Consider the following 21,046-nt stretch of genomic DNA (forward strand, 5'->3'; position numbering starts at 1 on the left):
CTATGGAAGCAGATGCCACTAAGACTTAAACTGGGTCACAGAGGACTATGATGGCTGATACAGGTCCACAGGCCATGTCCTCCTCTGACTTGAATGTCCAGGTTCCTGGCCTAGAGCTCAGAGCACAGACTCCAGGAACCACAGAACTCAACCCTCTATGTGAACTGGGGTGGGTGGGGCTTGTCCTTCTGCTTGGCACGGAGCCCCTGGCTTGCCGACTTTCTGGTCCTCTTTCCAAGTGGACAACCAAAGGACCACAGGGCCAGCCTTGCTGCTATCCTGGAGAAGGTTTATGGCTGCCTTCTAAAAGCAGGGTTTCTGTCAGCTATGTGACACTGGACAGAACAAGAATTATACAAAGAAACACCTGATTCCTAGGCTCTAAAGCAGGTCTGGGCACTCAGGCCATTCCTGACAGCCTGGGTTCAGTCATCAGAAATTCCACAGTGGAAAGAGAACCCTGACTTTTACAAATTGTGTGTATGCACACTTACACACACACACACACACACACACACACACACACACGCACACACAAATACGTACATGAATGTAATAAAAAAGAGAATGGTTTAAACTCTGATGCACATTGGTAAGTACCCATCTAGAATGATCTATCAGGAAAGGGTAAATCCAGCACATGACTTAAGCCTCCCCCCCCCCACTGTCCATGCTTCTTCCTTCTCTCAGGAGTCCTGAGGTTTTTCCCTTTCTCTCCACAGGTTCTTTCAAAGCATGGCTTTGGGCCCATCACCACCGACATCCGAGAGGGACAAATGTTCTACTATGCTGAAGACTACCACCAACAGTACCTGAGCAAGAACCCAGACGGCTACTGTGGCCTCGGGGGTACTGGGGTTTCCTGCCCGATGCCCATTAAAAAATAATCTCTCTCCTCGAAGCTGGCCCTGGAGGTTCCATCAAAGCCATGCTTGCTGGATGGAGTGGCACTGCTGTGATTCACATCTGTCACTTTATGAAGAGCACACACCACACGGGTGTTTATATGAATCTGGTTATTACTGGGGTTTGATTTACAGAAAGTAGGAGGACAAGGAGATACATTGTAATTTGTCTTCTGCTCAGCCCGGGTGGGGTTAGGACATGACATTCTAGTGGCTCGTCCGGGGTCTAAACGAAGGTAGTGAGTATCTGGTGTCCGTCTGCTCTAGCTGGAGGGATGCTGCGGGTTCTGAAACGGAGATGGCTGAGAGAGCATGGGTGCCGGAGCTCCTTGGTCTGTGCTAGCCCACTTCCCTGCCCTCAGGTGCCTAATTCATTAGTGTCTACGGGCTCCGTGAGTCACTTGCTGAAACGCTTTGCTCTGCTGACTCTGGACATGTATTAGGGGTTTCTCCCTCCCCCCGCCCCTCCAGCCTCTCTGTGCAGAGACAAGGCATGAGTGACCTTAATGAATTCTAGCATTGTGCTTGCAGCTATGATGAAGCTTGTCCTAATAAAAAGCTACAGGTTTGGTAATCGCACCCGCCTGCCGTGAGTCTTGTTTTCCTTGTACAGGAAGGGTATTTGGAAATATCGAGAAGCCAAGTGAAGAGTTCAGGAAGAAACAACAATCACAACGTCCTGATTATTTTTCCCTAAATGGGAAATATGATCAAAATTTTTGGCAAATGGGCACACCCCTGGCTGTCTGTGGCTTTAGTAACAAATAGTTGTTTTCGAGGTGCCTGTAACGTGTCATGTCAAGGACAGTTGTTATCAGATCAGACACCATCAGCCTTTGCCCTTGAAGAGAAGAGCATTCTCTTCAAGACAAGAAACCACGGCTATGTAAACAAATGAATAGGTAAGTTAACGTCAGGTCCTGATGCAGGACAGGATGATGCATAAGAAAGGTGCTGGTTCTGGGGACCATAGAGCTGTGTGAAGGGTCATCTCAGAGAGGTAAGCTCAACACACACATACACACACACACATACACACATACACACGCCACACACACACACACACACACACACACACAAACAGGTCAGAAGCATTCACCCTGTATGTTCCAAAACGAAAAGGGTCTCTAGGCAGAAGGACCAGAAGTGCAAGGGGTCATGGCAGGGCTGGAGAACTGAAAGTCCTAGAATGTGAGTTTGCAGAATGCTACCCCATGAGGAGCTGTCCAATGTGGGGAGAGCTGGCTCAGGGAGGATCATTGAGAAACCTGAGGCCTTAACTGAGCAGCAGCACTAGGCAGTTCAGACTCCTCTCTAAACTTGGCACAAGTGGGCAGAGTGTTAATGCCACATAGGGCACAGGTCTGGGCAGGGAATGAATGCCTGCTCCTGGCTTCTGTAGAGATGTGGAGGGAGGCAGTGTAGGGGCAGATCTGCAGCTCAGAAGGGATCCAAGAATGGGAAACTTAGGAGTGATCTGCATGCAGATGCCATGGGACCATCAGAAATCACGTGGGAGAGGATGAAGGTGCTGAAGTCTAAGGAGTGAGGCCTCTGCTGATGCCCAGAGATGTCTGGTTAAAGAAGCAGATGAGCTTGGAAGTCACACTTGAGGTTGGCTGTGAAGAAAAGGTGTCCCTCAGGGAGAAGGCACGGGACCCTCAAAGCATTTCAGGGAGCACTTCTTGGGCCTTGTCCGAAGCCTTCCACAGAGGGAACTGAGGTTTTCCTGGGGGCAGACTCTGGGTGGCATCTGGGTTATCTGAGTTTTAAATCTGGGGTGTTTCCCCACTCCCAGGACCCTACTGCATCTACCTTAGATATACTGGCATGCCTTGGTCCAGAAGACCTGTCCCAGCTCAGTCTCCTTGACTTGACCTTCGTCTATGCCCTCACTGCTCTTGCCTTCTCCTGAGAGCATGCTTGTTCGTATGTAAGTATAGAATTTACACACCCAATCACCATCTTTATTGGATTCTAACATCGCAAGCCCCCATCCACCATCACCACAGGGCCCACGGCAACTATTCTAGCCCTTCCCATGGCTGTGTGGCCTGTTCGTCCTGGCTGGCTCATTTCTTCCTATAGAAACTGCAAATAAAGTCACCTGTTGTCCACCCTTCCTGTGCCTCAGGATAGCCTGGTGCTTCCCTGGGCAGCTCTCCCAGCCTAATCTAGACTCTACAAGCAACAAGGTATCTTTAAGAATTAATTTAATAATTTAATTTTTGGAACAGGCTCTCACTGTGTATCCCTGGCTGGCCCACAACTCATGTCAACTAACTGGCCTCAAACTCAGAGATATCTGCCCTCCTCTGCTGAGATTAAAGGCAAGGTTCCACCAGACCCAGCTGAAAAGTTGTCATTTTGATTTAAGATTTTATGATGTGTATGTAAATGCACATCCTGAAGGTATTCGGATGTACCAAGACTTCTTTTGTGTCTTTCATCTGCTATCATGTCTCACGTTCACCAGAAAGTGATAACATATTTTGTTGTTGCTGGTGGAATTATCTACAGATTACAGCAGAGTCGGTGGATGTAGTCCAGGCTCTCTCTCTCCTTACCAGTCCGTGGTCTACCTGCCTGTTTCCTCAGATGATGAACTATTCAGCTTTCCCTGTGGACTTGTTTCTTCACAGTTTCTATGGGTTTGCTTTGTGAGTTTGGGGGCTTGCCTCTAGGTGCAGAAACAGGTTTTTATAGCCTCTTGATGTGAATCCTCAATCCCTAGCAGCGATATCCTTTCGTTATTAGTCCCCTTCGTCACCCATTAACTTAGTCACCCTGCTTTTGGAGTGTCCCTGGGTACAGTGGTGGCCTTGGTTATCAGCGTGACCTGGTGTGGTGTGCATGCCTTTAAGAAGCGAGCTCCCAAGCACCTGTGAGGAGTTTGCTCGGTTAATTTCTGTGTCCATCCCTCTGCCTGCATGTTCTGGTCCTTTCTGAAGCACACCGATAGATCCACTCTGCTGTTGTACATCTGGGGAAGTCGTTTTAGCAAACATATTTTTCCTGATAGGAATTTTTCTGTCAGTAACTTGGAAGTGCTTTTTCATGGTCTTTCCTTCTCTGACATGCGCAGTTTGCAGGGGAGAGTCCCTGACATGCGCAGTTTGCAGGGGAGAGTCCCTGACATGCGCAGTTTGCAGGGGAGCGCTGCTGTCATCCTCTGTTCCTTCTTGTGTGTGACTTGCATCATTTTCTCTCCCATCTGTCGCTTTTATAATTTCCTCAGTAAGTAATTTGGTCATACTGTATAAAACTGTGCTGCTCCCAGATAATGCATCATTTAAAATAGGGCCGTTGCAGAATGTGGATGTCAGGTTTCTCTGTGTTGGTTAGGGTTTTTATTGTTCGGTTGGTTGGTTGGTTTTTGTTGTTGTTGTTGACTCATGCTAGGACGAAAGAGAACCTCAGTTGAGAAAACGTCTCCAACAAATTGGCCTGTAAGCAAGTTCGTAGGACATTTTAAAAATGATTGATGTGAGAGGGCACAGCCCATTGTGGGCATGGCCACCCTGGATAAGTTGGTCCTGGGCTGTAGGAGAAAGCAGACTGAGCAAGTTTTAGGAGCAGGCCAGTAAGCACCATTTCTCCATAAGCTCCTGCCTCCAGGTTCTTGCCCTGACTTTTCTTCATGAGAGTGTAAACTATAGGCTGAAATAAACCCATTGCCCCCCACCCCCAAGTTGCTTCTGGTCACAGTGTTTATCGTAACAGTAGAAAGCAAACCAGGACATACAAGTCCTCAAAGTCTTCTAGTTGGTAAAACAGTTTTCACAAATCAACCCCACTCCCCCATCCTATCTCTTTCCTTGGTAGGTAATTGGTTAATCTTGTCTGACCTGCCTGGGCCTTGATTAGGACCTCTTACTACACTTGCCTATGGTCTTAGGTATTAGGGCTTCGGCCTCCTTTTGTCCCAAGTCAGACGATGGATAGAGATCCACATTTCTACATGAATGCTTAAAACATGTGTTGTGGGAACAGGCTGGTGTGGAGGGAGCTGTAAATTTCTCAGAAGGCTACAATTCTCTGCTCTGTTTAAAACCGTCATTAAGTGTGCCATCCTTCCTGTTTGAAGGCACACACCCAGGACCTGCCCTTAGCCCTTTGTCCCAGATGAAATTAATGACATTGGAATTGAGTCTCTGTCATCTTGTGCTCAAATACCCTAGCAGACTTGTAACAAGAAAGAATTAGGGCACGGCTCAAACACAGAAGTGGAAAAAGAAATGGGCTGGAATCCACAGGGAAAGCTTCAACTCCTTCATCTGTCCCAAATAGCTCAGTCTCCTCCCCACCCCCACCCCGGCCTGTGTTTATGTGTTACCTCCCTTTCTCCTGTGGCAGATGTCAACAGACCTGTGAGCCTAAACTAGGTCAGAAAGAATGGTGATGGGATAATTCTGTCATTCTGTGTCTTTATGCCCACCTCCAGTTCTCCAGAAGGCTTTCTGTGGCATACATATCAGGGGGATCCATGGTCCCCAGAACCAATGGGCTTTAGGTTCATCTCTCAGATCCCTGGCTGGAAGGAGACAAGGCGTCCTTATTGTCCCCAGCCCTGTGGCTTGCATATTGTCAGATTCAACTCAGTCCACCACAGCATGAACAAAAAACAGCATCAGTGAACTTACACACATGTAACAGTGGCCTTCCAGAATGCCTGTTACACAAGGGACCTTTTTCAAACATACAAGTTCAGATTTGGGGGTCAGGTCTTGAGACACAGATTCATAAGTTGTCTACCACACATGAAGTCAGAGTTGATCCTTGGCACCAAATACAGCATCCTGTTCCTCTCCAGAGCTTGGTGTTGCCTTGTCAGTCCCAGGTAAGCTTACAATCCTCACAATCCTCTCCTCAATGTTAATAACTCAGCTACAAGCTTCCCAGTTCCTTGGGATGCTCGAGAGAACACATAAGGAAGGGGATGTTATTATATAAGGCTCCCTCAGAAGCAGTGAAGCCAAAACCCATTGGAGGTTTAAAAACAGCCTGAGAGGTGGAAAGGTAGCTCAGTGGTCCCAGCTAGAACTGGTGGTTCTCAGCCTGTGGGTTGTGACCCCCTTTGGGGGGGTCACACATCAGTTATTTACGTTATGATTCATAACAGTAGCAACATTACAGTTATGAAGTAGTAATAAAAATAACTTTATGGTGGGGGGCACCCCAATATGAGAAACTGTGTTAAAGGGTTGCAAGCATTGTGAAGGTTGAGAACCATTGAGCTAGATCGCTGATTAAGAGTATTGTCTTCCAGAGAACCTGGGTTTGATTCCTAGCACTCGCATGAGCTCACAGCCATGTGGAACTCCAGTTCCAAGGCATTCAACATCCTCTTCTGGTCTCTAAAGACACAGATAAGCTCACGGTGTATAGACATGCAGGCGGGCAAAATACCCATGCACCCATACACATTACACAAGGGTTAGGCATGATGATACACACCTATATAACCAGAACATCTGGCCTCAGTGACAGTCCTTAGCGTGCATCACGATCTCCAAAAGCGAACACAGCCCTTCCTGGACTTAGGACCAAATGGCAGCTATGGAAACAAAGGTGAGAGAGGGAGGGTGTGTGTGTGTGTGTGTGTGTGTGTGTGTGTGTGTGTGTGTGACTTTTCTGGCATCCATGGGCACCAAGTACCATGTAGTAAACATGCAGGCAAAACACCCACACACATTCAATACAAATCATCCCCCAACACACGCACGCACGCGCGCGCACACACACATTCATTTGAAGCTCTTGTGTTTATGGTTTTCGTTTACATTTCTGTCACACTTGGTTCAGGATGCTCCCTGGTGTGTTAAAGGGTCAGGAGGTAGAGGTTTGGAAAACATGAGGCACAGACACACCAGACTTTGGGAAAGTGCTGTGTTTACTTGTACTCCATCCTCATTCTCCTTAGAGATTTGCTGGTTTTGACAAACAGTGTCCCGCTGTGGAGAAAACCATTTGTTTCTTCTGCAGTCAGGCTCAAAGGACAGCTTGATAGGACTTGCTGCAAGATGGAGGATTAGTCTCTCTCTCCGACTGCTCTACAGGATAAAGGCAGCGGGATGCATGTGCATGGGAGGACTAGTGGGCTCCTGCCTCAGGGGTCTCTAGGCCAGTGAATCTCAGGGAGCACATCAGAGAAAGAATTTGAAGACAGACACAGTTAAAGTGCTTAAAAATGAGCAGTTCCCCAAGAGTCTTCTTTAGTCAGCTTCTATGAGGTTTCATCTTTGTGTTTGCAGAATGCTTTTGCGTTTTTTTTTTTCTATGATTATGTGGACTCTCCTAGAGTCCAGTCCTTGTATCATCGATTCTTCCGGTGTGGTAAGTTAGGAGCTTTGGACCTTGTGGGGGTCTACAAAGGATTGTCACAGTACACGGAGTAAATGGTACTGACTTTCCCCAGGGGGTGGGTGGCTTGTTTGGTGGGTTGGTGGGTAGATTGGTTGGTGGATTGGTTGGTGGGTGGGTAAATTGGTGTGTGAATGGGTTGGTGGGTGGGTATTTTGATGGGTGGGTTGGTGAGTGGGTGGGTGTGTTGGTTAGTGTGTGGGTTGGTGAGTGAATGGGTGGGTTAATCGGTAGGTGGATGGATGGGCTGGTTGATGGGTGGGTTGGTTGGTTGGTAGGTTTAGTTGATTTCCAAGCTACTTTTCTTGGCTAATTATTTACTAACTGCCTGACTAACCCCACCATTACCCCCTTTATAAAGAAACTCTGAACTCTTGGTGAAAACACACTCTGCCTTCCAGTCCCATTTGAAACTCTGCAGTGACCCTCAGGCTTGAGTGGTACCCTCCTACAGCTGCACAGTGAGTGCAGGTGAAACAAATTACCCAGAGTCATTGCGCGAAACCTGAACTCACCTGCCTTCATATTCCAGACTCTGACGACACTTGGCAGTACCATGTTTAATCACCAGGTTAGAAGAAACATTAGAAAATATAAGAACAAGACAGCCCAGCAAGAGAGCACGGAAGGGCACGCAGAGTCTTGCTCATACATGTAAGGCTTCCCCGCATTTGCAGTCTGCTTGCTAATCCACTTCAGGTACTGTGACACCCTGGTGTACACTCCTGGTGAGTTCTTCTTGCCACAGCCCACTCCCCAGCTGACAATGCCCACCTGGTACCAAGTGGCTACGTTTCTCTTTTTGTTGCAAACCAGAGCTCCTCCACTGTCACCCTAGGAAACAAAAGTTGTTGGGAAGTTGAAGGGCCATCCCATAACCTGCTGAAGTGTGAGCATCTTGACCAAATGTACTGAAGGGCTCCTATGATGGCAGTTTCTGGCTATTGCTCAGTTTGCCACCACAGGGGTGTGACTGCTGTATAGGTAGCAAACGACTTGGGCAAAAGGCCATTGGGTGAGTGACAACTTGAAAGGCTGATATTACCACCACCAATATCATTATTGATTAATGCGTCATTCATTTTGATATATCAGTATCAAAAGATTGCGTCTTCCCCAGGAATTCATTTTCTATCAGCCAAGCTCTCTCTATTTTGCTCACAAATGCAAAAAAGTGAACAGCATAAGCAAAAACCCATCACGCATCATAGAAGGTACATAGGTACATAGATGGATATATGGCAAATGCAAAAAGAACAGTATCGTGTTAAAAAGGAGAAAACGTAATACTTAAATCACACACATTTTAAATGCTATAGGGAAATAAATAAATAAATCAGAAGCCACACTCATAAGCTCCTAAGAGAGAAGGTCCTCCACAGACTGAGGCAGAGGTTAGAGCAAGGCCACACCAGGAGCTAGAGAGGTAGCCATGGCTCTCCTCTTAGACCTGGGAAGGAACAGGCCTTGCCCACATCTTGATTTAGGGCTTATGTGATCCTGAGCCATGGGAGGATTATGTATGTTAATTAAAGCCACCCACCTTGTGGTTATTTGTTCTAGTGGCCCCAAGAAACTGCTGTGGTCACTCACCCATTTGGCAGAAACGTCAGCCACCCTTCCCAGGCAGAGCCCGACCCCTTACCTGGCAAGCATCCATCCCCGGATCTGGGATCCCAGCACACAGCATATTGTTGGTTAATAGAGGCAACACATAGCCACACCAGTCCCATCTGTATAGATTCACCTGGAGTTTCTGCAGTTTCGTCGGTTGGCCTTTTACTCCACCTGGCCCAGAGGAGCAGCAAAGGGAGAGAGAGACTCCTGGAAAATGGTCCCTTTACATTGAGTGTCAGTACCTATCCATTTCACTCCAGTGACAGAAAAACTTCTGCTCACCCAGAGGCCAATCGAATGTGGGAGAGGAATAGGTATCTAGAAGACTGTTGAGATTCCCCCAGGGCTTCCATAGTTCCCTAGACTAGGTCCTTGCTTAATCTCAGCCTGAGTTCAGCACCTTCCAACCCTATAGTAGGCACAGCTGGAGTCCTGGAAATGTGTTTTGTTTGAATGCACAACAGTCAAGAGAACTCAGGCAGACAGAGGGGCTTGTAACAAACACTCTAGGCCCTTTGGAACTTTCACTGAGGAGGAGCTCACCACCCAGGGGGCGGATGCTTCCTTTCTCTTTAGGTATTGTCAAATCTTGTTTCTAGAATACTTTTAGAACACAGAAACATCAAAGCTTGTGTTGAATGGGTGATACCTGAGGACTCTGGGGTTAAGAACTTTAAGCTCATTAAAATCATCAGTTGACTGGCTCCCACCTGGGCTGGGACTTTGGAACAACATTAGAACACAGGCACACCCACATAAGGACCTGCATGGAGGAACAGCATGACCTACTAAGTGTTCCCTGCTGACTGATTATAGGACAAGATGTGTTGTAGTGGTTTGTATATAGTCCAAGAGAAATAGCACTATTAGGAGGTGTGACCTTGTTGGAATAGATGTGGTCTTCTTGACAGAAGTATGTCACTGTGTAGGCTTTGAGGGTTCCTAGTGTTCAAGTTCCACCCTGTGAAGAAGAGACCCTTCACCCCACTGCCTACTAAGGAGTCTCCTGGCTGCTCTTAGATTAAGATGTGGAAGTCTCAGCTCTTCAACACTGTGTCTGCCCACACCCTACCATGTTTACTACTATAGTGATAATGGACTGAAACCAGCCGGCCTCAGTTAAATATTTTGTAAGAGTGACCTTCATCACGGCGTCTCTTCTCAGCAATGAAACCCTAAGACATCATGTTCACCAAGAAGATGGTCAAAAGGGATTAGTATACAGGTGTGGTGAAAAGGGGTCTAGAAGTGGACTGTTGCTTACTTCTCTAAAGGACACTTTATAATTAGCTGATTTTCCCTTGGCCTGAATCTATGGTTTTCAAATCTTGGCCTTGGAAGAGCAATAGAGATACTGTCATCTGGAGCAAAGTCAGCAGTCCCTACTGTGTCCTTCCATACTCCCTCAGAATTCTACTGAGTAACCTTTTAGCCTTGGTTTCCCCAGAGGTTCTGTCTAGGGTTCATGTTCTATAGCATAAGCACACAATTTGCTCAAGGTCCCAGAAGTCTCATGAAGGCTGACTGCATGGGGGACCAAGACTATGTTATGTCATGGCCTTCAGTAAGAACTGAAATCATCAGATCCACTAGGCAGTATTTCAAGGCCAGCAGGGCTTCTAGAATTTTCCAATCCTTCTGAACACCAGCCACATGCCACCCTGTGTACCCAATCTGGAGTCACTTACTAAGATTGGCAATGCCCCATCCAGTCACCCAGCAGTTCCTCCATGCCTGTATGTCGTAGATTTCTGAGAGGCAGATAGGTATCCTGCTACTCAAGTTTAATGGAGATTTGAGCAAGAGTAAAGCTATGTCATTGTTCAAGAGCCAGTCATCAAACTTTGGGTGCAGGATTAACTTGTCCACTTTCTGATACATTGTGTTCTTTGTGCTGAGGTCATCTCTGCCATGAATGATCTCCAAGTTAGAGCTCGTTCAAAATAAAGAAAGAGAGAAAATGTAAGCGGTAGAAGTGGAGATGAGGGATCCCTAAGGGTTCTGCGCCCCCCCCCCCCGTAGCTAAGATTCTAAGGAGTGAGGGGCTAAAGAACCTGAGCAGCAGAGGGCATATCTGAGTCCCAGCACATAGCCTGATGATCTTACTTGGGTAAATCAAGGCAGCTGGAGAAAAGCAAGGCACAGTTCTTGATTCTCAAGAGGGGCTTGACTGGTTGTAGTGCTGACGTCCAGGAAGACTCATGAGACTCAAGGACTTGTACCCCAGCCCAGAGCTGGTGACATATGCTCAGGACTAGAGCCCCACCCTCACATACTAGTGCTTCCAACGTCCTGATTTTGCACCCGTGCACCACCCTCTGCATTTCCAACAAGAGCAAAGTTATTGATAGACTTCCTTTTTGTCTGTTTAGAGTTTCTTTTCGTTTGTCTTTAAGACAACTTTTCCTTATGTAGCCTAAGCTTGCCCATGACAAATCACCCTCCAGGCTCATCCACCAGAGTGATAGGTGATAGGTGTGTGCTACCATAACCAGCTTAGAAAAAGTGCTTATCAGAAGTCGGATTATGTCCACAGCTACTCAGCAGGAAAAAAGCCTGGAGCTCACAGCAAGATATATCGAATCCTGTGAGCATATCTGCTTACTTCCCAGAGTCAGGAAGAATACTCAGCCACACAGGCTGTTTTAGCACTTGATAGCATTCCGTGGCTGGTTTAATGAAGCCTCTGGGACAAGCATTCCATTACACTGGTTAAGAAGAGAATTCCAACTTAAGCTCATTGGCACAGGCTTACAGGGTCAGATACTTGGGAAATGAAGGTGGGGAATTACAAATTTAAGGCCTCTCCAAGCTTCAGAAAGAGTTCAAGGCAGCCTAGAATTTTAGCAGGATGTCTTAAAATAAAAAGCTATGGATCTCTGAGTTCAAGGTCAGCCTGGTTTGCAGAGCCAGGACAACACAGAGAAAGCTTGCCTCAACCTAGCATGCTCCCCTAGGCTTAATCCCTGGCGCTGCCACCCATATTGAACCTCCCCGTTCCCCCATACTCACTGGTTTATCTGGTTGAAGCAATGGGATGCAGATAGAACCCACCACTCATTGAGAATAGATCCCCCACAGAGATAATCACCATGAATCATAATCCCCACGTGCCATGGGAACTCTGAGATATTTGCAGGTTTCCCTCCCATGATGGCAGAAACATTCTTCTGTTGAGATCTCGAACTTACATCCTGGCCACATATCCCTAAAAGAAATGGGGAAGAAGAATGTTTTAAGGTGTAGAAGTCAAGTCTGAAGGACCTGGAAAAGGTTTATCCTACAGGCTTGTGCTTCCCACACACAGAGGCAGAAAGGCTCAGTAAAGGGACATCAATGGAAAACCCACAAACTAACCCAAGCCCCCCATGTGCCTCTCAAGAGCTCAGCCCCACATGTGGAGAACACTGGAGGCAACTTTCACTCTCATCTGCTTCTTGGGATGATTCTGTGAGGCCTGAAAGAAGGAAGACTCAAAGCCACGTGGCAGGCAGCTAGATCTTGTTATTCCCCTAGGGCTGTATAGCAATGTCCCTTCCTTTAAATTGTGCCTCACTGTCCCCTGAAATATGCTGGAGGTCTGGTGTCCCACTATGTATCAAAAATCCAACCTTGGGAAGAGGATGGCTTAGTCCTGCCTCCCACCAACTCCCTGACTCCCCCATGCTTTTCCTATTGTGATTAGGGAGCAAGCTATAATGCAACTTCAATCTCAAGGATCATTCCAATTCTCTCTGGAAGTGAGTTTGACATTTCTAGGGAACAGGGTTGTTTGGACATTTCTTGATGTCCTTTCAGTATTATTGCATTTCCCCTCTTCTTACTGTTTCCTGTCTTCCTTTCTTCTTCACTTTTCTCTTCCTTTCCTGCCTCCTCTTCCTCTTTCTCAGTACTGTGGCTCAACCCCTGGGCCTGATGCATGCTAAGCAAACACGCTACCACTAAGCCCACTCACAGCTTTCTAGTATTATTTCAATCAAGAGAGAAGTAAATGCAGTAAAATCTACAGTATTTGATACTCACTGTTTGCAAAGCACTGCCCCGTTTGGCCTAGCATTATCACTGCCCTGTTCTAAAGAGTGAAGCCTAAGGCTGATTTCAGGTGAAGGCCCAACAGCTACTATACAGCAGAGATGGGTTGGGAACATGGGTGAAGCTCTAATGACGACGGTAACTCACACAATTCTTACAGGAAAATATAGCAATATTTCTAGTCCAGCTCTCTAGTCCCAATCCCACATCCACGCATCATAGATCCCCCAACCTACCTAATGCTCTTTCACATACTTCCATCCCAGAACTCTGCCACATAGGCCCCTCTGCCATATCCCTGCGACCACATGTCCTACCTCTGTCCAGCACCACCACACGCTTTATACCATACACACTATCCACACAATCTCACCTCATGCTCTGTCCCCATCCAGGACATCACCTGTCACCAAAGAACTACACCACCCCAGGGTTCCACCACATAGCCCAAAACCATATACACCACCATCATAGAACTCTATCTCTAGAGAACTTTACCACACAACCCTATCACCACCATCCACTACCACACAATCATACCACACACCGACTGTTCACAAACACTGTATCTCCACCTCACATCACCACCCCTGACGACCAGGCATTATTTCTCTGTCTTCCCAGTTCATTCCCAACACCATGGGCTTCTTTCAGTTACTTAGAAGTGACCTGCAACATCCTGCCTCAGGGCTCTTCCCCCTTCTCCTCCCTGGCCTGTGCCCCTGGGTATCCTTGGCATCTTAACTCAATCATAAAGAGAGTTTTGATGATCTGGATAAAATTGAAGCAGGAGAAGCTGGAGTTTGAGGCTAGCGTGGGTTATGGGAGTAGTGTGTGTGTGTGTGTGTGTGTGTGTGTGTATAATTTTAAATTGCCTTTATTACTATATCATTTTTGTAGTAAACATTCTCCTCAGAATACCAACAACAGTTAGCAAATGTTTGTAAACTCTTGACACCATCCCCTCTCATCAGAGTCTAATCTCTGTGCAGGCAGAAGCCGTATGTGACTAATTCTTATGGCCACATCACCTGGGCAAGAGACTGGTACGTTTCGGGAGCCCCATACACAGTGCTGGATTAAATGGATGTGTTGCGGAATGGTATAAACTGGATGGCTGGACAGATGAAGTAGGTGGAAAGATGTGCAGATGAGTATATAGCTGGCTGGGTAGTTAGGAAGGATCTTAGTATCGATGGTAAAATTCCTTGAGCCACCAGTGCCATGAAGAGGGGATCAGAGACTGAGGAGCCTTTGTTCAAAGGCATCAACCTTTTGAGTCCCAAATCAGGAAGGCAGAGAAGACGGAGGGTGGGTGATCATCGGAAGTGGCATCACATTTGAGGGAGGGTGGGTGACCTGTAGAAGTGTCATTGTAAGAATCCCTGCCTCATCTCCCCTGCTCATGTCAAGGAGGCAAATTTGTCCCTTCCTGGTGGAAGCCAGTACACGACAAGGCTCCTGCAATCTAACCTTAGACAGAGACACCTGGTATTCCAGCAAGGAACCTTAGACTTCCTATACAGTGAAGCAGCCATGTTGGTCTGGAGTGGGAGAAACTAAATGTTTGTTTGAGATGACTGTTTTGAACGCAACGTGAGGTAATTCCAAATCAGGTTGGGTTCACAAAATGACTTGCTTCAGTCTTTTCCTCTTTTTGAAACATGGTGCCGTCTGTCACCTTTGAGGATCTTCCCTGTGCCAGCTACTGAGCAAGAGACTCTTAATACTCCTTATAAACCCTCCCAGTGCGTCTGCTGTCCCGCTTTACAGGTGAAGAAAGAAGCCGGCCACTCACATGAAAGCAGGGGCAGAGAGGGACTTCCAGCTAATTCAACTGTTTGTAGACCCAGAATCCCCCCCCCCCCCGTTTTCCTGCTTAGAGCTGCTGTAACAACCCATGCCACCCAACCTGCCCAACCTTTAAAAGCCTTAATTGAACCGGTAGCGTGTGGTTTGGATAATTGCTCACTAGGGTGAACCTGAGAGGTTCTGGTCAAACATTGATTGTTGGGATCCTGTCCATCCAGAAGTCAGGCTTCTGAGGACTGACGTGGAGCAGGGCTTCCCTGGAGAGCTGTGTCGGACGAATACATCAGTGACTATTGCTGTCCTCTGGGAAATGCTGTCTGATGGTGCATCTAAGCGGAAGTGCCAACAGTTTGGATGCGGGTCAGAGCCTGAGCCCCATCGCCCTGAGAAATGCTTCTCAGAAGCAAATGGAAAGACTGGTCTGTAGTTTGGGAGGGAGGCAGTGCATAGCCTCGCAGGCTTCAGAACTGAGTAAGGACTGATAGTGGTCCACACTGCCCTGCGGATGGACATGGTCTTGACAGATTTGAAACCCTGCAATCAGCCCACCACTGTCAAGAACAGAGCCAAGGGGACGGCTCAGTAAAGTGCTTGCTATGCAAGTGTGGAGCCTGAGTTTGATCCTCCAGGACCCATGTGAAAAGCTGAGCACAGCAGCAGGTGCTCTCACTGGTGACGCGGAGGCAGGCACATCCCTGGGACTTGCTGGCTAGACAGTCTAGAGGAACCAAGGAGTTCAGCATTTTGACAAATATTGGCATATCCGGGGCCTGCAGGTTTCTTAACTCTGCGCTGAGCCCTTTTCCCCTCACTGTCCTGTCTGCCTTCTCAATACATTAAGCTCTTGCTGTGTGCAGAGTCTTTGCACTGTGCTCACAAGCGTGTCTCCTCATCAGGGAAAGCAAGTGCAGAAAGGATCTACCTGACTAGCCAATTCCACCGGCTCCACCCAGGTATCCCACAACTCTAGTCTGTATTGTTGGTGTCTTTCCTGAAAGGAGACAGCCAACAAATTTAATTCAGGGATTTTGTTGCCATATTGGGGGTCAAATTTAGGGTTCCTTGCCCGTGTATGAGTGGCTATCCCCACCCCTCTTCACTTTTTATATTGGGAACAGAATTCCATTAAGTTGTCCGGGCCTTGAACTCACTCCACACATAGCCTAGGCTAGTCTTGAACCTGAGATCCCTTTGGCTCGTTTTCCTCTGTAGCTGGATTAGAGGCCCGAACCAACAGCTCAGCTTTTGTGTTTGTTCAAGGCTCATCCCTACCACCACACTGAGGAAAAGTCTATGTCCTCCTCTACTGTAAACAGTTTCTAAAACAGCACACCCAATGGCAGGGGTTTCAAATCTGTTGACCAACCCATTGACCCCAACTGTATACATTCTCTGCACTCAAACAGGAGCCCATCACTGGGGATACTAATGCCCTGCCTTGCTCCAGTGTCTGCGATATTTTGCATTAGACCATCCAGAGGAGACACTGAAGATCCTGCTGGACTTAAGCCTTCCTGATGTGGTCACCATGTATCACCGACCCAACCGCTAACTGCCTTTTCTGAACTATGTACTGCTGTGGCCAATCACTCTGGGAAACTTTAGTATCTACACAGATAGCAAATCCCTCTCTCTTTCTCTCTCTCTCTCTCTCTCTCTCTCTCTCTCTCTCTCTCTCACACACACACACACACACACACACACACACACAGAGAAACCAGGCTCCCTAACCCCAAACAACTTTAAAGGACAGGTAGGTAGCACAAGAACTCAGTGATCATTGGTCAGGGACCAGCTACCTCAGATCCCTAAATCCTGCCCCAAACTACAGAATCACCACCCCTGGGAAGTTGCCTTCCGAACTAGTTCCCTTAGGGACTGAGCCACAGGGTTCCCAGAAACATACATGCCAGTGAGCTATATGCCCAGGACATCAGAAGAGCCAATGGCAGCAACAGCCCTGTTCTTCTGCCCTTCCATTGTTTCATTGGCTTGCCTTCACATCGGCAAGGGGGAGCTTCAACTGAGGCAAGTGATGGAGGGCTGGGCATAAATGGGTACTGAGATCACAATGGGCCTGGGTGGGCCACCCTAAGCAGGAGGTGGCCTCCTGAGCCCTCCAGGGAATAGGGGATAGGAAGGGTGTAATGACCAGGATGACAGGAGGTAACATCAGGAGCTCCAACAGACTGGTTTGCAGATGCCCCAGGACACAATGGCTGAAGGCACAGCCTTGGTTAATAAGAAGGAAGCTGAGGTATGTGGCTCAAATAAATCAGATGGCACAGCAGAGGTGCCAATGCACACTCTTTGGGAGAGAGCTCATGTCACTAGAGATACAACCAGTAGGACATTGGAGGAGTCACTTGACTTAGATTCTCATACTTATCTGAAAATAGGTGATGATAGCTCTCTGTGGCATTGAAAGGGTTAACACACTAAGACAGGGGTCCTTAACCTTCCTGCTGCTATGACTCTTAAACACAGTTCCTTGTGTTATGATGAACCCCCCCCCACCATAAACTATTTTCATTGCTACTTCATAACCGTATTTTGCTATGGCTATGAATCATAATGTAAAGTCTCTGTGTTTTCCCACGGCCTCAGGTGACCCCTGTGAAAGGGTAGTGACCCACAGGTTGAGAACCGCTGTACTAAGGCAGGTCTATCCCAGCATGGGACTGGTCATAGTTTGAGCTTCTGGTATAACCCCCAGGTCCGCTGCTACTGTCTCCCCAGCAGAGACAGTACCTTGGCCATCAGTTCCTCTCAACAGGAAGCTCTCAGCCTAAGGCGTTGGGGCACTCCCTCTGTGGGGTGCTAGGGTGGAACCCCCTCCATTCATTCCTCATTTGTGTTTGCTCCTATAGCCCTATTGAGCCCGCCTTGGAAGATGTGACCAGAGGAACAGCTCTGGGACCTCTCAAGTCATCTGGGTAAAAGACAGAGCAAAGAGAGTGTCTTAACACCATGGAGTAAGGGTGTCACTGAAGGTCAGGGCAGGGTCATGGTGCTGGGTGTGGAAAGGACCATGAGGCAGAGTTCTTCAGAGGAATCAGCTGAGCCTAGAAGCAGCCTGGAGAAAGAGTAGAGGAATTTGTGGTAGGTTAAATTGTGACCCTCAAAATCCCCGAGATCACTCGGGAAGCAGCTCAGTCCATCATGGGCTTATAAGCACGAGAATCCACATACAGATAAAAGGCAGGAATCTTTGTAGTCCTTGTAATCGTGGAGCTGGGGAGGCAGAGACAGGCAGATCCTCTAGGGCTTTCTAGCTAGAAAGGCTAATCTACTTGATGAGTTCCAGCCCAACCAGAAAACTCTATTTCAAAGTAAACAGTTGGCCTCCATCCCAGGAACAACACCCAGGTTATCCTCTGGCCTTGGTATGTGCACCCCCCCCCCCATACACAGACAGACAGACAGATACACAGACACACACACACATACACACCCTAAATATACTAATATAATTTTTTTTTAATTCTTGGAAATGTTCATCAGAACGACTGCCTCATGAAAGGTTAAGCAGTTCATTATCAGATGTGAGATTTGTCATAAGGAGAATTCACTAACACTGCCATCTTCTAGAGGCTGAATTTTGGAATTCATCAAGTAAGCTCCTACCTTTTCACTGCCAGGGGGTGGAAAGGAGCAAACAGGATGGGAAAGCTCCTCCCTTTGTTTCCTAGAACCTTGTGGTTCTCACTACTTATAAACACTTGGGCCCTGGGGTTGGGGTAGCAGGGTCACATGTGAAATGGAATAAACCATTAATAGAGATTTCCCAGAACTTCCTAGACGTGCCCCCTGGCTTTTCTGCATAGCTTCCAGGAGAACACATTTGTATTAAACCCATCTGTGCTTCCCCCAAAATCTCCAAGCCTTCACATTTTAACAAAAACAACATGGGATCAGGCCTGGTGGCACAGGCCTGTAATCACAGGCCTGAGGAGAGAGGCAGAGGCAAGAAGATCATAGGTTCAAGGCCAGCCTGGACTACAGAATGAGTTCAAGGCCAGATTGAGTAACTTAGATTTCATTTCAAAATAGGAAAGAAAGGGGAGGGTTGGGGCTGCAGCTCAGAGAGCTTCATTGGCCTAGCATGTGTGAGGCCATGTGTTCAAGACCCCTGTTCTGCAAAAACTCAGGAAGGAAGGCAATAAAAGAAAATACACGTCAAGCATTTGTAGTGGCTTTATTTATAACTACTAAACCCTAGTAAGAGCCTACACGCCCATGCTTAGGGGACAGGTCACACAGGTGGCACCCACACAGCAGTAAGACCACTCAGCAGAGGAGCCAGCACCCCAGTGACAAAATCGGACATACATGTCTCCTTCCCAATAGTATGACATTCTGGAAAGACAAAACCAAGGCTAGAGAAAACACCTGCAGTTGGCAGGGGCTGGAGCTCAGGGAGAGATCTACTGGACAAGGGAAAAGTTCTCTGTCTACTGATTTTCCATTCACAGGGCCTCAGCATGGCACCCTTGCTCCGTAGAAGCGACAACACGAAAGCCAGACATTTAAAAAGTCGCTGCACTTTGTACACAAACAAACCCCCAATATAAATGACAGGACTGGCGGCCCTGCTGTGTTGTGAATGTGCGATGTTCCCTATAGGCTCCTGTGTGTGAACGCTCCAGCTGCTGGACTATTGGGTGGGATAGGGTGAAATCTTTCGAACTCAGAGCCTGTGCCTTTATGGTTGACATAACCCACCAAGGGCAAAGGAAAGGGGGCATTCTAAAGGTTATAGTCGGAGCCTACCTCTCTCTGTCTCTGTGTCTCTGTGTCTCTGTGTCTTTGTCTCTCTCTCTCTCTCTCTCTCTCTCTCTCTCTCTCTCTGTGTGTGTGTGTGTGTGTGTGTGTGTGTGTGTTGTATATGTGTTGAGTTGGGTCTCCCTCTATTAGCCTCTGCCTTACTATCTTGACACAGTCTCTTCCCGAACCCCAACCTTGCTATCTGGTCCTGGGTTGACCAGCAAGTTATTGGCTTTTCCAGCTCTGCCTCCCAATTGCTGGGATCCCAGTTACGGGCGGCACCTTAGGTGGTTTTCAAACGCAAGTTCCCATGTTTGCACACATGCTCTTAGTCACTGAGTCACTTCCCTCCCCCATGGGCCTGCTTCCTTAACTCTCTGCTGCCTTGATGTGACCTCATTGTCACTGGAGCAGCCAGCCTCTCCTACCACGACTAACTGCACACTGTGGAACTTGCTGAGTCAACCCTCTCTACTAAGAGGAGAGTAGCAAAGACACCCCTCTTCTGACAGCACCTTTGCTGGGATTCTAAGGCTCACCATGTGAACAGAAATCGGTTTTTAATACTGTCTTCCCCTGCCACGCCGCCACCATAAGATACCGTAGGCTGATTGGATAAAACACCCTGTGCTTATTTTCTGAGTCAAAGGACAGAGTTGCTGGAAATTCCTGTTATTAGAAGTGCAAGATCTAGGTTCCCAGTGAAGGAAACCTAGTTTCCAACCAGGCAGCTTTCTGTGTCCCCATATCCCCCTTCCTCGTGTGTGTGTGTGTGTGTGTGTGTGTGTGTGTGTGTGTGTGTGTAAAACTGTTGCTCCTACAAAAGTGTTCTTATAAGGACACTATCCCGTAGACCAGGGCTTCATCATTTTGACCTCATTTAACTGTAAAGGTCGTCCTTAGTGGTTCAGCCTCCCAAACTAGCTACTCACTGGGTTAGGAACACAAACCTTGTTCAGAATACATACACAGTGCTGCTTGGGCAATGATGGTGGTAGTGTTAAAAAAAAAAAAGCAGAGAGGAAGGGGGGGTTCAGAACATTGTACTGGATAGAGAAATTGGGAGAGAAACAGCAGCTAATGGGGGCACACTCTTGGGAGGCAGAGCAGGAAGAGCCTAAACCCAAGGATATTATGCACATGCTGAAGGCTGAGGGCATGTAGCTGGGTGACATTCACCCTACTTTGCCTCCTCCGTGAGCGGGGATTTGAAGTCAGGTACAAGTCTAGATTTCAGTGTTATAATTTACATTATAACCCCAGCTACTCTCCTGTTTAGGTTCTGCTGGAACCCTAGAGTAGCAAGCAGAGCCAGGCTACCCATAAGAAAGGAAGGGGCTTTCATCTCACAAGGCTCTTGTCCGTACCCATAAAACAGGCCCTGCCCAATCGCTGGCTGCACAGGGGACTTTTGCTGTGGCTCTAGGGAGCAAAGATCCTGCTCAGATGCCCTCAGAGCTCTGTCCTTGTGAGGTCTGTGCTCTGAACCCCAGGCCAAGAACCTAGAGAGCCAGGTCAGAGGAGGACATGGCCTGTGGGCTTGTATCAGC

General features: G+C 47.6%; 2 protein-coding genes across 2 annotated transcripts in view; one reads left to right on the forward strand and one right to left on the reverse strand.

Moving 5' to 3' along the window:
* The window catches only part of MSRA (methionine sulfoxide reductase A), a 302,427-nt gene extending 300,943 nt beyond the window's left edge, over positions 1 to 1,484 (forward strand). The window contains exon 6 of the mRNA XM_080926666.1: positions 723 to 1,484. Coding sequence (XP_080782792.1) covers positions 723 to 887 — 165 coding nt within the window. The 3' untranslated portion in view covers positions 888 to 1,484. The remainder of the gene's footprint in view (positions 1 to 722) is intronic.
* A 6,348-nt stretch (positions 1,485 to 7,832) lies between these two features.
* LOC308428369 (serine protease 52-like) lies at positions 7,833 to 13,227 on the reverse strand (the record flags this gene model as incomplete). The annotated part of the gene is made up of 5 exons (XM_080926765.1): positions 7,833 to 8,102; positions 8,914 to 9,056; positions 10,574 to 10,818; positions 11,898 to 12,093; positions 13,173 to 13,227. 5 exons carry the CDS (start codon positions 13,225 to 13,227, stop codon positions 7,833 to 7,835), a joined length of 909 nt encoding a protein of 302 aa, XP_080782891.1.
* Between the last annotated feature and the right edge of the window lie 7,819 nt (positions 13,228 to 21,046).

The sequence above is a fragment of the Micromys minutus genome (genome assembly GCF_963924665.1).
Source record: "Micromys minutus genome assembly, chromosome: 12".
In the NCBI taxonomy this organism is placed as follows: Eukaryota; Metazoa; Chordata; class Mammalia; order Rodentia; family Muridae; genus Micromys; species Micromys minutus.